This window comes from Cyprinodon tularosa, unplaced genomic scaffold (genome assembly GCF_016077235.1).
Source record: "Cyprinodon tularosa strain WSP-4 unplaced genomic scaffold, ASM1607723v1 ctg214, whole genome shotgun sequence".
In the NCBI taxonomy this organism is placed as follows: domain Eukaryota; kingdom Metazoa; phylum Chordata; class Actinopteri; order Cyprinodontiformes; family Cyprinodontidae; genus Cyprinodon; species Cyprinodon tularosa.
In genome coordinates, this window is record NW_024038796.1 from 2575483 (window position 1) to 2598263 (window position 22781).

Sequence of the window (22781 nt, forward strand, 5' to 3'; positions counted from 1 at the left end):
AATTAACTCGAAAAAAGAAACAAAGCAGATAAAAAAACAACAAGCATCAGATGCTCGGAAATGTCCTCAGAAATCCTCCCTTGGGAACATGTCATAGGAATTTATTGTAAATGACATGGAAGCATGTGAGGTTTCCTCGGTTTGTACTGCGAACACAAACATTTTCACAAGATGAACTGCCTCAGGAAAACTTTGGAAATATCAGGAGCACCGGCACTTTAAAAGATATCCCTTAGGACCATGCACTTTATTCAACATTCATATTTACAATTCAATACATTTAAACCACTCTTTTTAATAAGACAGAGAAGATACAAAAGATCCAGATACTACTGTTGAAATGTCAGATTTCTATCATGTAAAAGAAAGTACATCACAGTGGATAATCTGAACTTTTGCAGCCTGGTTCAAACTGCTTGCATATCGATTATGGAATGGTGCCCATCCTTAGCCCAATACTTTGTTAAAGCCAACTTCTTCTTTTTCAGCCTTATGTCTCTCAGCATGGTGCCTCCTGCCTTTATGTCTGATTGTTACAGGGCACTCTTGTGCACGCCTCTGTTGAGATTACCCCAAGGATTTTTATTTATTTATTTATTTTTTTGGTCTATGGGTAATTTTAAAGTTTTTTTCTCTTTCTTTTCTTCTCATGAAGCCTTTCTTCTGTTGATGTGGATGTTTGATTTGGGTTTTCTCTGCTCTAAAATATTTCTGATGACTGGATATTTGTGCAAACATTCAGTAGTAGTGATGCTACTGATTTAATGCTTCATGTGAATTTTGTGATCTTTTAATGATGTTTCATGTTGTTTTTGCTTTGAACTTCATTTATAAAGCTGATTTAATTGGGCTCTAACACATTTTCCACAGGTTTTTTGGGGGAGTTTAACATATTTTTTGTTTATTTAGCCTGGGTGGCATTTTTTCTTTATCTAAAATTGCTTTCTTTTTTTCTATGTAACATAGATATATGATTAATAAAATACAGAAGATTGCTGTCAGTTGTACCACACAGACAGTATTGGTAACACAAAACAAAGGACTGGTTTTCCTCTCATTATTTATTGATTTTTGGAAGGATATCCAGTCCTTAGTAATGTTATTGATTTAGTTTAATGTCCTTAGTTGAGGGCTGAGCAGTGGAGCAGTGGGTAGCACTGCTGCCTTGCTGCAAGAAGGTTCCGGGTTCTAGTCCCGGTCTTTCTGCAAGGAGTTTGCATGTTCTCCCTGTGCATACTCGGGTTCTCTCCAGGTACTCCAGCTTTCTTCCACAGTCCAAAAACATGACACGCCTTCTCTAAAATTCTCCTTAGGTGTGATTGTGTGTGTGAATGGTTGTTTTTCTATGTGTTGTCCTGCGACAGACTAGCAACCTGTCCAGGGTTTACCCCGCCTCTTGTCCGTAGACAGCTAGACACCAGTACCCCTCATGACCCACAAACAACAATGAAAAACATTGTGAAAAAGCTAATTAGAAAGATGGTTCTATTGTATTGAATCCGATATAAAACGAGTTGACTGTAGGGGTAAAGTCTGATGATGGATAGAAAGAAATAAGAGGTTGTGCACAAATTTTTATTTTCTATTTTTCCCCTCTCAAAGATGACAGTTTGTTCCTTTAAGATTACTGGTACATGTTATGTGTATCATTAAATGTGAAAATCTCCTGAAATTATTCATTTTATTCTGACTTTTACATCTGAAAACCTGACATTTTAACAGGGGTGTGTACATTTTTCATTCCTGCTGTACATGTAAACATTTGGGAATGCTTGAAATAGCTCATCTAAATCACCTTAGCAATTTTGGTTCCCTTCGATTCAACAGAATTGACAGAAAACGTCTTCTTTTTGCCCTCTTGACTGATTTATATCTGGTAAAGCAAAAAGTAAAATTACGATATCAAAGTTGAGGTAAATCTCAGTTTCAAAGCAGCAGCAGCGTCAAATAAAATGTAGCATGAATGATACCTCAGGTTATACAGGATCTCCTTTTTCTGACAGGGATAGCTGGTGGATTTTAATAATTGGAAGGTCTCCAACAACACGAGGTTCCTGTGTAGGAGGCTCAGGACTGAGAACGCAGCAACAGGTTCGCTGGAGGCTTTTGTTGCACAGCTTGGCCACCTTGGCCCTGCTGCTATCGGCCGGGCCTTCCCCGCTGCCGATGGGGCCCACAGAGAAGACTTTCCATTCCCTGCTGTCCCTGGAGGAAGGAGTTCTAGACAGAGCTACGGATGAAGAGGGGCTTAGTCTGCAGGGACCCCCCCTGCTGTCGAGGCTCAGAGCAAGACCCTGGTTGTGACCTTGGGTTTGACTTTGGCTTGTACTCAGATGGTGGTGGTGCGGTCTGGGAGTCATCCTCAAACAGTGAATTCCAAGTAAACTCTGAAAAGCCTTTTTGAACTCCTGATTGGAGCATGGGTAGATGATAGGGTTGATGCAGCTGTTGAAGTAGCCAAGCCAGAAGGTGATCTTGAAAACTGTTTCAGATGGTCTGTGTGCAGGGAATATGGAACCTGCAGTGAAAAGGGACACACATCTTAGAAGGAAGAAACAACTAAGATGCACAGAATAATCAGTTGTGATCAGCTGTGTACAGAAAAATATGCTCTATAAAAATGGACTGACAGTTGCCTTCTCCTTGGGAAGCTTTTCACTTTAAATTAGCAGAATACATCATCAATAAGACTAAAGAAGGACAGTAGATATAAGAGGGGAGTACGACTTAGAAAATAGCAGGAAGCTGAAGATATCATATCAAAGTAGCTCTCTTCTATCCTAGACACTGTCTTTTGTTTTGAGCATCCTGATTTTTGTAACTTGTTGAGCTACAGTGAGTGGCACTAGAGAAAACAGCAAGAAAGTGCCTGAAAGCATATTTATAGAAAATCATAGTCATTATAAAAATTTGAATTATATTTATATAGATAGCTCAGTTCAGATCAGTAGCTCCTGCTACTAATTGTTAAATAAAGCAACATCTAAAACAACAACTTCCATCCAAATTCTTTCCATAAATCTGATTAACAAGGCATAATGCTGAAATACTGTCGTAACCTTTTTTTTGTAAAATCCTGTTTAATTGTAGAGCGTTGTAACACTGATTGCTCTCCTTTACACACAGTGGAGTGTTGCACCTGTTCCTATTATGAAATTAAGAAAAAAGACTGTTCAAGCCTCCTTTGCCCTTAAATATAGAATATCAGTGAGCTAGAATCTGTCTAAGAAAGGAGTAAATAAAATGTCTTTACATGGAGCTTTAGATATATCTCTGTCCTGCAGGATTTGATTGCATATGAATGTTTTCAGTGATTTAGAGACAGAAAGAGGAGCTATTTTGGATGGATTTTTTTTATAAAAACACAGTTTGAGTCTCTGTAGACACCCCTGCAGTATGTCACTGTTTGTGCCCTTTTTCATCTTTCAGACTTGAATCTACTATTCCCATTATTTATTTATTTATTTTTTCTTTCCCATAGAAAGTACCGGTACCCCTGGATCAGGGCTTCTGTGTTATTTTCCTGTGCATGCTCCATCTGTTCAGCCCCCAGTGGCAGAGAGCTAATCACACCTTTAAAAGGGAGTTTTCCCTTTTCACTGTCAGATTGATGCATGCTGGGTATGAGGGACTGCTGCAACTTCAACGTCACAATGCAAGCGACCATCCACATGCTCCTTGATGTAGAATGAATTCTGCAAGTCAATTAATGGATGCTATCAATGGGATTTCCTCTGATAACATTTTGATCCACATGGTTTGATTGGGTTTAATTCTGTAAAATGCTTCAAGATTTAATTTCAATTCAGTTTATTTATATAGCGCCAATTGACAACACATGTAATCTCAAGGCACTTTACAGTTCAACCAGATCATACAGTCAAATTGATTCAAGTCTAAGGAAAACCAGTTGATTGCATCGACTGATTGACTCAAATACAATCCCTCACACTAAGCATGCTTGTAGCAACAGTGGAGAGGAAAAACTCCCTTTTAACAGGAAGAAACCTCCAGCAGAACCAGGCTCAGTGTGAGTGGCCATCTGCTGAGGCCGACTGGGGTTCAAGGAGACGAGATGAAATGCGTTGCCAACTGGAGCTTTATTAACAAACTGAACTAAATTGAAACAGAAGTAATATTGTATAGAAATATATAGGCACTCAGCAAATCCTCACAACCAGCTGGATTTATGGTTTGAGAGAAACATTTAGTCCATCATTCCACAAGTATTTGTAAAAGTGATAAACTGTCCAATATTACCCAGAGACATGTTGTAAGCTTATTTTCAGTACTTTGGGTTAAAACTTGGATAGGTTTCCATTTTTAGTGTCTCTCCAGGGTTAAATTTCATACACGTAATCTACGGCTACGGATACGCTGGTTTCCTTTTCAACATTAAAGTTAATGACATGGCTTTTTAGTTCATAAAACTTCCACTGAATATAACCTCCCGACTCACCATTTGATGCAGCGTTTTAATAGAATTGCAGTAATAGACTGTGCTTTTCTTGATTAGAGGAAGCTCTCATGAATGTGAGTGGGCTCCTTAATGAAGAAGCATATGTAATGGCTTAACGGATGTATTATATGCAGGTCTGCTTGTCTTTGTATATGTAAGGTGACGTGCTGCGTTTTTGAATCATCTGAATAATTCAAACTGTCTGCTGACCTCACATATATTTGTCAGGTTGAAAAAATTAAATGCAAACCGTTGCTGGTTGTAAAAATGTGAGCCCTGTTTATAGGATGGTGATGTAATCAGAGATATATGTAAGAAAGGAGGATAGTCTGAGAGCAAATGATTTTCTATCTCTGTCTCCAGCTTTAGCAGAGAACAATTCGATCATTGTCTGTATCCCTGATAGATTTTTTTTCCCCCTTTAAAAATAGAGGGGGTGTAACAGCTGTTTGATAAATGTATTGATGGTCAAAATCAAAAAGGGGATTTGCAGCTCTGTAATTTAGTATTTCTGAAACCTTCAATCAAACAACATGTTTTGACAGAAGCTGTTGCATAACAATGGCTTGTTTTGCCACGGGCTTGTTTGTTGTATCTATTGAGATTTTGATAATGCAGCCGCCAAAATGTGAACTCTTTGAAAGATAAAATAATGCAAAGCATCAGTGGGATTGTTTTGCAACAAAAACAAGAGCAGTGGGAAAATGTAACACAATGAATGCAACCTTCAGTGCCACAAAAACAGAGATCTAGTCAATTATTATTGTTCTTTTAGACAGAATAAGCAGTATTTTGGTTACTGTAGGATCACATTTCACATAGGACCTTATAATGTTATAGTTGTACATACTGACTTCCTGTTGGGTTGACAAACATTGAGGAAGAATAACTTAGCTAACCAAGCAACCATTATTTCATCACTACAGTTAAAAAAACTATTTTTACAGAAGCAGCTGTTATTCACGCGGTATGATGCAACCTCTTCTAATATAATTATTGAATATCCTGCACCACAACAAATTTTGCTTTTGTTAAACTTTGCAATAGCTCTTAAAAAGGAATCAGTAACAGAATTTCAACCTTTTCAGCAGCTGGAAATTAACTTAGAGTATAGTATTTCTGAAATCTTCAATCAAACAACATGTTTTGACATAAGCTGTTGCATAACAATGGCTTGTTTTGCCACGGGCTTGTTTGTTGTATCTATTGCGATTTTGATAATTCAAATTTATGGACACTAACTTTACTTTTTTATAATCCAATTGATCTGGTTGTACATCTTTACCAAGTTCTTAGGCTGGGGAGCCGAAGTCAAAGCATGAAGTACAATAGGCTTAAAATTATTCACACCCCTTGAAGATTTAGACTTAAAGTAATCTGAAACAACATTAACAATTTAGGGCAGACAAAACTGTTAAGTCTTTGGAGGGAAATATTGATTAAGGTGGTAGCGAGACGGCAGTCCAGCCTAAAAGGCTGGAATCTCATCAGCAAAAGATAAATCCTCTAAACTCCAGCTGAAAAATAAAGAAAATGACATAAATTGTTTATCTGAACAAATCTATTCTTGACTTTTTTTTCTTTTTTTTACAAAACCAATTCTGCCCGAACAATATTCTTGCTTTATTTTTTAAGATGTAGGTAAAATTTCTTATGAAAGATATAATCTAGTTAAATTAAAATTATTCTAAGGTGTATTTAAAACAGCAGGAGGGATTAATTGCTTGTAAAAAAGTAACTGTCTCTTGACATTTCTGATGTCTGAAGGTTCAATTTTAGTAGATCTTTATCAGATAGTGCAGTTATAAATTTTAAAGAATCTGCTTCACTTTCTCTCTCCTCTGTGTCACTGAGCAGTGCTGCAGAGTGCAAAAGCTTAGCTTATTCCCCTTCACAGGTTGATGATTTTGTTGATGGGGTTGCTAGTTCTCTGCGTACTGCCTTAGACAACGCAGCTCCTTTGAAAATGAAAACCGTTAAAAATAGAAAGCTTGCTCCTTAGTTTAATGCAGAGCTGCGTACTTTGAAGCAAAATGCTAGGAAACAGGAGAGAAAATATCGCTCCACAGGCCTGCGGGAGTCCTTCCAAGTCTGGAAAAATGGTTTACTGCTGTATAAGAGGACCCTTTGTAAAGCAAGAGCAGCATACTTCTCCTCATTAATAGAGGAGAATAAGAATAATCCTAGATTTCTTTTTAATACAGTTGCCAAACTCACCCAGAGCCATAGCTCTGTTGAACCGTCCATTCCACCTGCTCTTAGCAGCAATGATTTTATGGGATTCTTTATAAATAAGATTGATCTTATTAAAAATAAGATCATAAGCACTCCTCTATCCGCGATTGTACCTGAGGTAGTCATGGAATCTGAACCGGGTTTAGACTGCTTTGATCCAGTTGAACTTTCTGAATTAGCAAAATTATTGTCTTCATCTAAGCCTTCAACTTGTATGTTAGATCCAGTTCCAACCAGGTTATTTAAGGAGGTATTCCCTTTGATCTCCTCCTCCATTTTAGATGTGATTAATCTATCTCTGTTACAGGGATATGTACCTAAAGCTTTTAAGGTTGCTGTAATTAAACCTCTGCTTAAGAAACCGTCTCTTGACCCAGATGACTTGGTTAATTATAGACCTATATCCAATCTTCCTTTCTTATCCAAAATTCTTGAGAAAGTAGTTGCCAAACAAGTTTGCGATCACTTACACCATAATGAACTTTTTGAAGAGTTTCAGTCTGGCTTTAGAGCTCATCATAGCACTGAAACAGCTCTGGTGAAAGTCACTAATGATATTCTCATGGCCTCAGATAATGGACTTGTATCTGTGCTCGTCCTGTTAGATCTTAGTGCTGCATTTGATACAGTTGACCATAATATTCTTTTAGAAAGACTTGAATATTTTGTTGGAATTAAAGGAACAGCACTAGACTGGTTTAAATCTTATCTATCTGATCGAATTCAGTTTGTTCATGTTAATGACAAATCTTCCACATGCTCACAGGTTACCTGTGGAGTACCACAGGGATCAGTGCTAGGACCAATTCTCTTTACTTTATACATGCTCCCAATTGGTAGAGTTATTAGACAGCATGGGATTAATTTCCACTGTTATGCTGATGATACCCAGCTATATCTGTCTATAAATCCAGATGAAGCTAACCCATTACATAGATTACAGGCATGTAATCTATGTAATCAGGCAAACCTGGATGACTCTTAACTTTCTGCTTCTGAATGCAGACAAAACAGAAGTTAGTCTTTGGACCAGAGTCTCTGAAAAAGAAGCTGATTAGCCAGTCACTTCATTTGGATGGGATTAAACTGATTTCAGATAATAAAGTAAAAAATCTTGGTGTTATTTTTGATCAGGACCTGTCATTTAAATCCCATATCAAAGAGGTTTCTAGAATATCCCTCTTTCATCTGAGGAACATTACAAAAATTAGAAATATCCTGTCCAGGGGTGATGCTGAGAAACTAGTCCATGCATTTGTTACTTCAAGGCTGGACTATTGTAATTCTTTACTATCAGGAAGTCCACAAACTGTAGTTAAAAGCCTTCAGCTGATCCAAAATGCTGCAGCCAGAGTTCTGATGAAAATTAAAAAGAGAGATCATATCTCGCCTATCCTGGCTTCTCTTCATTGGCTTCCTGTTAAATCAAGAATAGAATTTAAAATCCTCCTTCTCACATATAAAGCCTTAAATGGCCAAGCTCCATCTTATATCAGAGATCTGATTGTTCCTTATGTTCCTAACAGAGCACTTCGCTCTCAATCTGCAGGTTTACTAGTGGTTCCTAGAATTTCTAAAAGTAGAATGGGAGGCAGATCTTTTAGTCATCAGGCTCCTCTCCTGTGGAACCAACTACCAGTTTTAGTCCGTGAGGCAGACACTCTGTCTACTTTTAAGGCTAGGCTTAAAACTTTCCTTTTTGATAAAGCTTATAGTTAGAGAGGCTCAGGTTATCCTGAGCTATCTCTATAGTTATGCTGCTATAGGCTTAGACTTTTGGAGGACATAGGGACCCCCATTTCATCATTCTGCTTCATTCTCTCTCTGTTCTCCTATTCTGCAGAATCTGTTAGTTCAATCTCTAACCTTCTGCTCTCTCTGCTTTTCCTCAGAGTAGCTTTGCCTCGTCTGTTCCTGTTTGGCTGTGACGTCATCCTGGAAAGAAACATCAGCTGTGCTGCTTCCATCAACACCCTTGTTTATAGATGTTGGAGATCGGCTTGTTTTCCAGTGTGGTCCTGTTTCTCTGACCGTGACTGAGTGGAAGTGCTCTCTTCGTCCTCTGGAATGGGAGCTGGCTCGGAGCTCGTCTGCCTGGCTGTGTGTTTCCTGGACGGGGCCGCCTTTTACAGCTGCTTTTTGTGTCTCTGCTTCCGTCTCCTTGAACCCCAGTCGGCCTCGGCAGATGGCCGCTCACGCTGAGCCTGGTTCTGCTGGAGGTTTCTTCCTGTTAAAAGGGAGTTTTTCCTCTCCACTGTCGCTACAAGCATGCTTAGTGTGAGGGATTGTATTTGAGTCAATGAGTCAATGCAATCAACTGGTTTTCCTTAGACAGAAAACTTTGTATCAATTTGACTGTATGATCTGGTTGAACTGTAAAGTGCCTTGAGATGACATGTGTTGTGAATTTGGCGCTATATAAATAAACTGAGTTGAAAATTGAATTGAATTGATCTGATTATCTTTTTTTTATTCAAACATTTACAAACATTTTGCCTTATGTACAGTTTATCTAATTAGAACGACACAGCACATCTTTTAATCTTCTTATCATCTGGCTGAATAATCTAACCCAAATTATTTCTTCTATTACTAACTGATTTCTACAGGGAATTACAATTGTTTTCCCAAAACCAATTACCAAACATTCACATACTTACTGGAACTTTAAGCTGACACAGATGTTTGGTCAGACAGGAATAAAATATTTCTATTTTTATCGCAGTTTCAGGAACTACAAAAAAAATAAAACAGATTAGTGTGTCCCTCCATTCATCTTTCAGTTTCTGTACTTTAGCCCCAGGCTTATTGGTTTAGATGTTCTTTTAGGAACAAGGAAATTGTTTCATCTCACTGTGTCAGACAAATCAGTCAAGTTTTTAGGCTGGGCAGATCTAAAGGTCGCATTCAAAGGTCTGAACCCAGGCAATCAGTTTTATTGCATGTTGGTGAATTTCATCTAGATGGAAAGATGAGCAATTCAAGGGGCTGGGATTTTAGTGGATAGTCGTAATGATTGATGCTACCCTCAGCTGGGCAGTTAGTGCAACTATCTGTATCGAGGGTATTGAAATGATGACTTAAGGAGTTTTTCTCATATTGAATCTGTCGTGAGTCGTGGATCATAAAACCTGAAGCCGTCAACAAAAAAGTTATGTGTGAATTAGCAACATTTCCATCATTTGGAAGGAAAGTGGAAGGAAAATAAACATTTCCTTTTTTTCCTACAGAAAAAATATCTATATAGCTCAGTGTGCTTCTCTATACACCCTCCTTTGTCGCTTGTTTGGATGTGTGTCATTTGCTGCAACTACAACACTCTTAAATTACCTCTTTTCTAACATCTTGCATCTGGAAACATGTGATTAGGAAAGGTATTTATAATCAGATTTATGAATTTCATTTCTTTAGATCTCCATTTAGAAACAGGATCTAAAAATACATTTTTAAATTCCAGTATTTAATAATGGATTAATAATTACAATTTACAATTCCTTTAATAATCAAGTCAGAATGCATTTATGCATTCTCAATTATTGTGATTTCTGTTTCTCTTTATTATTACTTTAATAATTAAACTTAAAATGCATAATTAGATAATGCTTTTCTAATTGGATTTCAGATTGCCTGATTTAAATGTTAAATTTGAAATGGCTAGTTTTCTTTTTCAGTGACCCTCCATAATTAAAATGCAGAAAACGTAAAGAAAAATAATAAGCTGCCATGCATTCAATTCATTGCAAGAGTTCCCTTGTTTTGTTTTTGTCAGCATCACCTGTTGATGAACCTGTCACATTCCTGAACCCTTTCTCACTGCAGACCTCCTGGAAGAGAAAATATCGTACTTTAAGACTCCTATCATCAGCCCGGAAACCTTCTCATGCCTCTACAGTGCAAACTAATACTATCCATCTAGTGTTATATTGAAATCTGGCCGTTGTTGGGATCCAAACATCCCAGTCTGCTGCAGAGTCACCTGTTAACCTATCTGATTTATCCAAGGAACCCTGCCCTTGTCAGTCAGGAACAAGGAGCTGAAGAGCTGGACTCCTGTCCTATTTGCCGACTGGGAGCCCTTTGAACCAGTGAGAAAGTGATGTTTCCATGGAGATGAGGTTGGAGTATGTGGTGCTTCTCCGCTGATCTGGAACTGGCTAAAAACGATGTGAGAACTTCAAACCTTTTCATCCTCTTTCCTCCTTAGATCAGATAAAGATAGAACTGGCATAGAGTCAGAGATCTTTTCATTAAAGATTTTGTGAAAATCTAACAACATAAATCACCATTAAGTTTGGAACACTGAATAATAAATCACCTAAAAGCCCATGTATTATTTTACATCCGCTTCCATCAGTAGAACTAGATTTTAATGTCTAACTAATCTGTCATTTAGTAATTGCCGCTTGTGTTTTATTATTGATATTATTCGGCCCCAACCACTAAATAGGTGTAAATACATACTTTGATCAAAAATAAATTCACACTTTATGTTTGCTGCTCACCAAAGATTTGATCCTCATTCTTTGATTTCTGAAACTAAATCAAAATCCTGGTCTTTTTAAATGTCTGTTAATTGATTGTTTTCTGAGAAGGTCAGGAATTCATGTCAGACTCATAGATATATTGTTGAGTTAATTATTGAATACATGTCAACTATTGACTAATTAATTGTGTAGTAGCATATGATGCTAATATAATTAACATAATCCAAAAACGTTTTATTTTGGGCTTTTTCCACATTTTTCCACAATTTTTATGCCTTCCTTTTAGCCAAGGTTCCTTCATGACTAAACGTTTCCTGTCAACAGATTCTCCCACATGAGTTATTGATCCTCTATATCTACCAAGGGCCCTTTGGCTCCATTTCTCATTATTGCTCAACTTGTTTGTTGTTTTGCGATACTCTATTTTTGGATGATGGATCAAACACTTAACATGGTCAAAGCTTTGGATGTTGTCTTAAAAGGATGATACAGCTTTAAGTTTCCTCCTAACTTTATCCCAGACTTTTCCGCTGTGTTCAGTGGTCCTTGTGATGCTGTTCATTAACTAATGTTGTCTAACGATCCCTGGAGGCCTTCACAGAACGGCTGCATTTATCCTGAGATTAAGTTGAACTCTACTAATTGGGTGACATAAGAGAGCCTTGAGTCACAGTGGAGTTTATTTAGGGGTATCAAAGTAGACAGGACAATAACACAACATAGCTCTCAATTTTTAAACATTTTCTTACCCAATAATATGCTTTTCTTCTGGTGAATCACATTAAATATAATGAAAATACATTGGAGTTTGAGGCTGTAATGTGACAGAATGTGGAAGTGTGCAAAAGGGTGTGGATACTTTTTTTGGGATGAGTTGTTTTACGCAAAAGTTTTTGTTTTGTCACATAGTTGTTAAAACCCATAATGGAGGATCTCGCAGAGAAAGAGCACCGACACAAGATTCATTAAAGGCACTGTGGCTAAAAATAGAAATGAGAAAAACCAGTGAGACGTTATAGACGCAGTTTAGAAGACTGCAGACACACAAAACAACATTAAATTATTCCACTGACAGGATCTATTTTCTTGTACTGCCAGCAAATAAAGCTCTTATTTTAATTAACTATAGTTAGCACTGTTCAATAACACAGCAAAGGTACTTCTTAAATGTCAAGGGGAGAGAAGGACAATCCACAAATAAATTTGAGGCCTAACAACTTGTCTTTTTTAGGATCTCAATTGTTATCCGAGTCCCAAACCCTTTTTTCTTTCCTCTCATGACACAGAAATGTCACTCAATCATAGGCAGTCCAGCTCCATGTCAAAACAGGCTTCTGCTTGGTGACTCATTGCTAAATCCATCATCGTCGGCGGACATATGTTGCCTGTGGTATGAGAAGTGTCACTGGTGTCAGCGTGTAGCATTTTTGCTTGAGCGGGGGGACTTTTATACTCGTTTATCGGTCTGAAAGTACGCAACCAAATGGTCGTCTATATTTACAAGCATGAGACCATGGAACAAAAAAAAAAAAAAAACCTTCCAGGATTCGTCAAGGTTCATATCAGCTTGCTTTAAATTTCCGTCTCACATTATTGACATCTGCACGCCAGCGCATTGTTCGCATGCGGATGGAAAACTGGGAGATTTATTGCCATGCATGCTAGTCTTGTCATACAAGGCTCCAGTGCGATAGCCTTATCTGTCAGCGATGGGATTGGCCCTGAATAAGGTGAGTCACAAAGATACAAGGACAGAAGATGCTGGAGCAGAGAGAGTCTCACATCTCAGACAAAGGTCTGCTTTTTTAAACATACGTTGGTCAGAAATTCCCGGAGCTTGCTTACAGATGGTAAGGACAAGAGGACGTCAGAGATATGAAAGATTTATATAAGCTATTTATAGTCTGTCTACCCTTACATTTACAAGTGTGCACTGCTCTAAAGCTACAAGGCTTGTCTGAATTCTTGTAACTCCAGTCTGAAGCCACGAAGGAGTAATTTAATTAAAATGGTCTGACGATTAAATCGGAGAGCACTTTAAACCCTGGCAGCAGAATAAATCAATGAGTAACATCTGTCCAATTAATTAATTCAGAAGGTAAATGGTTCTTCCAATGTGGACTCAGATGCATCTGTAGGTGTGATTTGAAGAGAGCTACATGGAGGCTGATGTTTGTTAGTATCTAAACGTTGATATTTCAAGACATCCTTCCACCTCAAACAGGAGGACACAGCTTATAGTCGTCCCTCCTTACTCAGAAAAGGTCAAGCTAATCATCAAGGTGTTTTGAAACTTTTATCTCTAAGGACCTGTGAGCATCAAGATATAATGGATATTATATCTTATGGATATAAGATGATAGCCTGATGATATTTCAAGGAACACTGGTCCTCAAGGGCAAAGATAAGCCTGAAACAAAATGATGCTATTAAAGCAGATGAGATAGATCTAACATATGATGCAAGGACTCTCAAACGCAGTGCCGAGGTTAAGAGGTTGTGTAACAGGGGCGGGTGCTTACATAAGCTGTAGATGCAGCATAAGATAATTTTTTTAGTTTCATATCTATATATAAATGATTAAAAAATAAAGCACGTTTCTAAATAAAAATCTGATCTGATCTTTGTTTGCATTCTCTCCCAAATGGTAGAAATCTTGCCAACATTGCATCCAAGGTATATATATATATATATATGAAAAATACTCACCAATTGGTAATACCAGGAAGAACGGCAGCCAACACAACACAAAGCAGCCGACCACAATGCCCAGCGTCTTAGCGGCTTTCTTCTCACGTGAAAACTTTAGTAACCTCAAGGCAAAATGAGTGCGGCTGCGCAGCGACTCCTCCTCTAGTGCGGTGGTGTTTCCACGGTGGATCCTGAGAATCACCTGCTCCGAGTCCGACTTCTCCGTCTTCTGGCCCTCTTTGAGGCCCTGGCTCTCTCTGTGAGCTACAACATAAACCCGGCAGTACATCACCAGTATGATGGTCAGAGGGAGGTAGAAGGAGCCAACGGCTGAGAAAATGGCGTATCCTGGCTCCTCTGTGATCTTGCAGACGGAGTCGTCCTCTGGTGCCGGTTCTTTCCAACCGAACAACGGCCCGATGGATATGATGATAGAGAACACCCACAAGAGCATCACTGCCAACAGAGCCCTGCGCTTTGTCATAATAGAAGGGTAACGCAGAGGATAACTGACTCCAATATAACGATCCACAGAAATCACACAGAGGCTCATGATGGAGGCCGTGCAGCAGAGCACATCCACAGCTGCCCAAACGTTACAGAAAGCTCGTCCAAACACCCAGCGATCCAAAATCTCAAAAATGGCAGAAAAAGGCAGGACAGTGGAGCTCAGCATCAGGTCTGCCACGGCCAGATTAACAATGAAATAATGCGTGACCGTCCGCAGGTGTCGATGGCAAACCACAGATAGGATAACCAGGATGTTTCCGACCACTCCAAACAGGATGAACACACCAAGGACCATGCCTAAAACCACTGTCTTGACCATCTTGAGCTCTGGGATTAAAATCTGGCTGCAGTTGGTGCAGTTCTGGCTCAGAGAAGCTGGGGCCATGTTGTCCAGCACAGGACCCATCAACACCTAGATGGTGCTGATGCTGGACACAGTTCTGTAAAAACTTTAGCTTTCTAAAGAAAAAAGGGGCATCATTGAATTCCCGTGGAAGCTATTAGAGTAATGATCACATTAAGGCTTGTCAAAGCATAATTTAAATGATGTTGCTTCCAGCAAATGAGCCATTATCCCGCCAATGAATCAGGATGCTTCAAGAAACACTAAGAGAGGAGAGCAAGATATGCAAATGAAAGCTACTGTGCTGATATCAGGTAATCCATCTTGAAAATATTTGTGATGTTATTTTTGATACCATGCAGCTGGTGCCAAACACTGATTGAGAAGCATCACAGAAGTAGAAACAGTGGTGTACCATGCATCCTCTCTTGAAATATAAAAATGTCACTTTGGAGCCAAATCTTGAGTCTTTTGTTTTAAAAGATGGAAGGAGAATCCACTTCTCTGGGCAGAGTGGGAGGTGAGCAGCACTCAACAGACTGCCTCTTCCCATAAAACACAGGGGCATATTGAGCTTCAACGCACTCTGACAGCCTCCAGCGCCTGTGACAAGAGAGACAGAGAGCATGTTACACGGGCATCACAAACAGCAAAACAAAGCACAGAAAAAAAACAGCAAAACAAAGCAAAGAAAAAAAAACACCTATGTTTTTGCCCATTGTTTCAGGTTCGTAGTTTCCTTTTTCTTTTCCATATAGCTATTGCTCAGCCCTACTGAGTCTGTGGGTGACAAACGGTGTCTACAGTTAGTGTGAGAGCTGCATGAGGAGAGATATATCTTGCAGATTTAGAAACAAAATATGAAGTAAAGGAATGCGGAAAGCTACACTGGCATCATTTGAATAAAACAACTATTAGACAGATTGTGCAAAGTTGAACCAAAACTTAAAGGCAGAAAAAAATCCAGCAGCTCAATTGACACTTAGATGTGTAACTGCAGCAAATGCAGGATTGGCAGAATATTGACCTACGAGTGCTGAATAGAAATGAATCTCATAGTTCTCACTTTTTATTTATAGTATTAAAAAACTGCACTTCAACATTACACATTATTTTGTGTTGGATATCACATACAAGCTTGATCAAATACACTGAATTTAGCGGAGCTGAAATGATAACATGTAAAAATAAAGAAACATCAGGGGGTATGACTTTCGCTGCAAGGTAGTGGATGATCAAACTTCAAAGCTGCCTCTCTCTGTTAGTCACGCATTTCCAGTGAAATTTGATATATAAGAGTTGCTGATAAAAAGTTATTTTCTTTAATGTGAATTTAAGGCCCTTTGGTAAATTCCATGCTCTTTTGCAAGCAGATCATCAGGGTCCTATCTATCTATCTATCTATCTATCTATCTATCTATCTATCTATCTATCTATCTATCTATCTATCTATCTATCTAACTAACTATCTATCTATCTATCTGCTGAGGTGTTGAGCATGTCTGATTGATGTTCAGGTCACTTACAGTTAAGGTCTTTTTTCTTGCCTTCCTTGGAAAAAAAGCTCCATTGGATGGATGTCACAGCAAACCACCTTAAGCTCTCTCACCCACTCAAGTCAGAGAAGGAGTCTGGTAATAATGCCCATAAGGGATTTATGAGAGTTACATTTCCCTCTCTAAAAATGAAATCTGTGTGCACACGGTCTTGGACGATAAAGCTGATTTTATATTTCTTTATGTGGTGCTGGAAATATTAGGATCCCTCTGGTTGAAATATGCAGCATTTTCAAAGTGAGAGAAAATAAACAAGAAGCTTAAAAGGATAGATAATCCTACAGAAGAAAAACTAGTCTGTTACACTTCTTGGACTGTTTTGTAGATAAAAGTGAAAAATGCAACATGCTTTTGTATCTAGACTAGCCCATTGAGAACACATTTAAAAACCATTTTTACAGCAATTAGTTGGAAGCCTTTTGGGGATATACAGACTGGGTCCCCATCCCTGAATTTAGCCCTACCAACTAACGCTAAGCTACCCTGTCCTAAAAGAAAAGCGTTCCCACAGCATGATGCTTCCCTCCCTTGTGTCTCTTCTGACCAGACGACCCTCTTCCATGCATTGACTTATTTCTGGCTCCTACTTCTGCTTTCTTTCAAAATAGATTTCTTCCTTCCACTCTTTCATGATGCTAAACTTGTAGACCATACAACTTAAAGTAGGCATCTAGTCAACAGATTCCCCAGGCTGAGTTGTGGATCTCTGCAGCTCCTCCACAGTTACAATGGCCCCTATGGCTGTCGTAGGGTGTTTAATGTTTTCAAACCATCCTCGCAAAACAGCTGGATTTGTGGTAAAAACAATCAACTCTCACATAACAAAGTAAAAAATCTTGGTGTTATCTTTAATCAGGACCCGTCATTTAAATCCCATATCAAAGAGGTTTCTAAAATGTGCTTCTTTCATCTGCAGAATATTACAAAAATTAGAAATATCCTGTCCAGGGTTGATACTGAGAAACTAGTCCATGCATTTCTTACTTCAAGGCTGGACTATTGTAATTCTTTACTATAAGGAAGTCCACAAACTGCAGATAAAAGCTGCAGCCAGAGTTTTGATGAAATTTAAAAAGAGAGATCATATCTCTCCTATCCTGGCTTCTCTTCTTTGGCTTCCTGTTAAATCAAGAATAGAATTTTTAAAATCCTCCTTCTCACATATAAAGCCGTAAATGGCCAAGCTCTGTATCAGAGATCTGACTGTTCCTTATGTCCCTAACAGCAACCCAGTCTCATGGGAAAATGTACCCCCACTACGTTGGTCCACACTGCAAAACGTAGTGGAGGTACATTAATGGCCATTTTTTTGTGGTACTGTTACATTTCTTCTGCCTATACGCTTTCTATTGTTTTACGTCCTAGTCACGTGACTTTCAAGATTCCAGCTGGGAGAAGAAAAAAATATATATATGGCCGACATTCGCTCATTTTTTTGTGGAAAGATTAATGACTTGAGTTTGTTTTTGCATTAAAATGAGTTTTGATTACATTTCTAGTGAGAAATGTATAGTTTGTTGCCAGAATATTTACTCAGGGAATGTACATATTCACTTGCTTGTTCGTTTCTTGCAAAGATTTTTCAAGATAATGTGAAACTGTAACATTTTGGTATAAACATGGCTGAGATTTCTCTAACTTTTAGTGGGAAAATCAATAATTTCAATCAGTTTCTGCATTTAAATGGGTTTTGATTACAGAGCACTTTGCTCTGCGCTGCAGGTTTACTAGTGGTTCCTAGAATTTCAAAAAGTAGAATGGAAGGCAGATCTTTTAGTTATCACGCTCCTCTCCTGTGGAACCAATTACCAGTTTTAGTCCGTGAGGCAGACACCCTGTCTACTTTTAAGGCTAGGCTTAAAACTTTCCTTTTTGATAAAGCTTATAGTTAGAGTGGCTTAGGTTATCCTGAGTTTTTCCTCTCCACTGTCGCTACAAGCATGCTTAGTGTGAGGGATTACATCCGAGTCAATGAGTCGATGAAATCAACTGGTTTTCCTTAGATAGAAAACTTTGAATCAATTTGACTGGATGATCTGGTGAACTGTAAAGTGCCTTGAGATGACATGTGTTGTGAATTGGCACTATAAACCAAGGACGTAGGTTTGATTTCAACTTTGGTAGGGACACTATTCTTCAGTTTCATTGGTCCTTTGCAAAAATATGCATGCTCTTTTTTATGCTTAATGTGAGCTTCAGGGCTCATTTTGTTTAAAGAGAACAGCAGCATTTCTTGCTACATTAATACAAATCTTATAAGCACTACATGCACTAGATGCTGTTTATCAATATTTAAAGCATAACTTGCTCTGATGAATGTGGAATTAGGACTTTTTCCACTTTGAAAAGGATTGCATTTAAATTTACCTGCGACTAAGACAGTGTCTGTTTAACCAAATATAGTCTAAATATGTCTGTAATATGTGGATTTATCCTGTGTTTTCTTCTGAAGATATAGAATTGTGCAGAGGTAAACTGAGGTAAAACCCACTCTTTATTTTTTTTTCTAATATGCTTTTTCTGGATCATGCAAAATAATACATTCAAGGGACGGAAAATAAATGTATTGTATTTACATGTGCACTGGAACTAGAAGAGGAACTGACACTGAGCATTTAAAATATTAATATTAGAAGTTGTACATCTGGGCTGTAGTTACTCTGTATAGCTAATATCATGTATTTTATCTATGGCTGAAACAATTAATCATATTAACAAATTATTTAAATAATCGTGCACTAATTTAGTAATTGATTAATCGTTAACTAGAGTATAGGGCCACTTAAATGTGCCTTTAGCCGACAGAGTGACCCACTTAGAGCAGGAATTATACCAAGATTGTAAAAAAATATGTAAACATTTTGCATTTAGGAAGTAAAACATTTTTGTCTGTCAATATTCTGGATCAAGAATTCCTCCAAAGGAAACGTTTAAACGTTTCTGTTTTACCTGGTTTCATTTCATAAAAGATCTTCTTTGAGGAGCCTTTGGCTATCAGATTAAAAGATAAATTAAAAGAAATCCTAATGTTGTTAACTTACATTTCTCAAGTTCCTCAAATCAAAAAACTCTCTCCTGCTTCTTTCCAGAACTCCAATCAGAAGCTTTTGCCTGTTTTAGCGTAGATAATATTAAGTTTTTTAATTTGACTAGTTTCTTGGCCCAATATTAATTTATTTTAGTGTCTTTTTTTTCGCGCTCCAAGCACCCGCACCCGCACACATACAGACTAGAAAACACGCAATCAGAAAGAGAGAAGGCGGAACTTAAGGCAGAATAATCAGAGTTAAACCGCGCAGCACAGTTGATGCGCTGCTATGTGAAAGGGACAGGAAAGAGCAGGCAGCTGCAGCTACCAGGCAGAGAAGCTGCGAGAGGAAAAGAAGCGGCTGCTGTATAGTAAATTATAAACATGTTGTTCACTTCCGATTATTGGTAGGGACAAATAGGTCCGTCCAAAATTTTGGTAGGGACATGTCCCTATGGTCCCTATGCAAACCTACGCCCATGCTATAAACTATATATAAACTGAATTGAATTGAACTCAGAAAGCCAAATTTGATTTAATTCATATGACTCTGTGTGTAGTTAATTGAACACAAATATAAAAAGTTTGTAGTGAATGCAGGTTTAGTGTTTCACTCAAAACTTAAAAAGAGAGCAACAAAAAGGTCAAACTGACTGATGGCAATTATTTTGCTGTTTTGACTTGATTTGTATCTTGGGCTTGTATTTTTATTGATTCTCAGTGTGTTAATATCCAGAAGAACCAACACCTATAGGGGGTTGCTGAGTGAAAGGGCATGCATGCTGGGTGCCTCCCACCAGAGAAAGGCTCCATGTTGCAATAGCTGTATAACACCTGTCTTTTAAGGGAATAGAAAAAACATTATTTCTTTGGTCCTCTTCCAATGCAGGGCCATCTACAGGTATAACGCTCCATTTGGCTGCTTTCCAGTTAGAGACACAACAACATGTTGAGGTGGTGGACAGCTGGGCTGAGCCTCTCCACAGCGCCGTTCCCTATATAGTTATTTTATTTGGTCAGAGGTAAAAAGGCATTCTGGCACAGATGTAATCTCAATTTCTTCACCGCTTTGCGCCGGAAAATCCCAGCTCTATAAGAAGCCTCCTATACCTGCCAGAAAGTTCATTTCTGGCGCAATAAAATGACAATTGGACAGAGATGGAGCTCTCACTCAGACAATTTCTCCATAAGCCGACTGAAAATGTTTCTATGATAATTGATATCAAATCAAAAACATTCATATTTCTAAATGTCTTTAGAAACTAAATTTAAATAAAAAGAAATGTGGCACAGAGACACTCCCTTTTATTAAGAGAGACGAGGTCTGAATTTGGATCAACGGCGCGCAACAACTTCAGATGCACTTCAATCATTTGTGACAAGTATAATCTAATACCTTTAGATACTTTTATGATTAACTGCAATTATAGTGTAAATATAATCTCTAAACAATGGTATTAACAGCCACTGCAGCACAAGTGCGGTTAAAAGGTAGGACAGAGAAAAAAGGCAAAGTTACGCACAAGGAATAGTTCTCAGATATTTAAAATTAACATCTCTGTGACTCACCTAACTTTCAGTGTCTTCCTGCATCCCGATGGCTGGTGCGCTGATCGGGTCGGATCCCGCTCTGATTGCTGAGTCGCGCTGGGAGGCGGCTGGCGGAGCGCCAATGTGCGCTCATAACGGAGCGCGCTCACATCTGCCAAGCCAAGCGCAGGTGCTAGGAGACTCCTCAGATGATGATGAGCAAAAAAAATCACTCACTGCTCTCTTGAGTTATTTTTTCTCTCCCCCCCACCCCCAAAAAAGGCTGTCCCACCCCCACCCCCCCCACCATCATCCTCATATCACCTCATCTCGGCTCAGCATCACTCCCTGTGCGTCATCGCATCCAGTCACTGTCGACCCCGCACGACTTTCCAAGCGGTCGTCACTCACCTTGACAACTGTCAAACTGCAGAACTAAACAAAAAAACAATTGTCCTGTCTTCTGACATTGGATGTAATCATATATTCCTAGGTTTACATTTATTTCAAATGTCTTCTTCAAATAATACAGGCTGAAGAGCTGATGAAAAGCTTATTTCTTTTCACTTGTGACACTTTTTACTTTTTTTCATGACACTGCAATAAACCATTGATATGTTCAGCAGGAAATAAAAACATAAAATATTCCCTTTTCTTTCTTACTTCCACAAAGTTTCCAGTTGTAACACTGCATGTTTAAAATAAATAATTCTAAAAGTTTATTAAATACTCTATGGTATATATGACTAGGAAACAAAATTATTCCTGAAATTTAAATGTATGGTCTCTGACTTTTAAACCCATTTGGAGCAACTACTTGTCAAAATAAACTTTTCTGCCAATAGATTTCTTGCTGATTTGTTTGCTGAGGTTTGTTTTTACAAAACTTACTAAAAAATAATCTTATTGTGTTAACCCCAAACCTTTTCAGAAATCCTCATGTCCCTTGGATATTATAGCTGTCGTGATCATCAAATTTTATTTGACCAAATAAACAGTGTGCATATTTGAGAATGAAAGGAGACCTATATTTAAAAAAAATACTAAAAAGAAAAAAAAAGAAAGCCATTTGAAATTTGGAGCTTGGCAATGTTGGAGAAAACAGACATGTAACTGCACTTCACGCTAAATGCAAAATCCCTGTGTTGATATATGAGGGTGGTATCAGTATGGTTGCGTTGATGCTTTTTATCAGTAGGAACCATGGAAGCTGGGTTAAAGTTGATTGGAAAGGGAATAAAGCGAAATACAGAATGATCCTACAGAAGACCTGTTACATCCTGCAACAGAGTCGTGACCAGAGGGAGGAGGCTCATTTTCCAGCAATAAAACAACAAACAGCAGAGCTACAGTTAACAGCCTCAGTCAAATCTTCTTTCACTTTTAAAATCTTCCAGTCAAATGCAGGCCGATTATTATTATATGTATGTATCATAAATGAAGAATTAATGTTCACACACATGCTTCATAAACTGGGATAGACACTGATTTGCTGCTCTAGTCTCAAAAAGAGGAGGTTATATATAGTTGCTCTACACTGAATATAAAACAATGACACATTGTTCTTATTTTTATCTATGAAAGAATAATCAAAGACTTTTCACATTACTTTCCCATTCAGCAATTATTTGCTTTTATTACTTATTTCCAGACTCCATATTTCAGTCATATCTAGATTAATTACCATTGTATCCCTTTTTCTTAAATCCATCTAATAAACATTGCAAATTATGGTAAAGTGAGTTGATAATTGAATTAACATCTATGAATATAATATCTATTCCCATTCAGCAAAAAAAAAAAAATACCATAAAAGAATTATGAAAGCATTCATCTTCTTTACTTCTACAACCTACCTGACATCTGTTCTGTATACACTAGATACATAAGTCAGTGCAATTAACATGTGAAAATTTCAGTTAGTTCTTAATTATCCACAATTTTT

General features: G+C 38.1%; 1 protein-coding gene across 1 annotated transcript; it reads right to left on the reverse strand.

Moving 5' to 3' along the window:
- Positions 1-969: 969 nt before the first annotated feature.
- On the reverse strand, positions 970-21070 carry adra1aa (adrenoceptor alpha 1Aa). Its single transcript, XM_038285691.1, has 3 exons — positions 20876-21070; positions 13888-15325; positions 970-2518 (listed from the first exon to the last, which is right to left on the reverse strand). The coding sequence occupies exons 2-3, from the start codon at positions 14783-14785 to the stop codon at positions 1977-1979; spliced, it is 1440 nt and encodes a 479-aa protein (XP_038141619.1). The 5' UTR covers positions 14786-15325; positions 20876-21070; the 3' UTR covers positions 970-1976.
- Positions 21071-22781: the final 1711 nt, after the last annotated feature.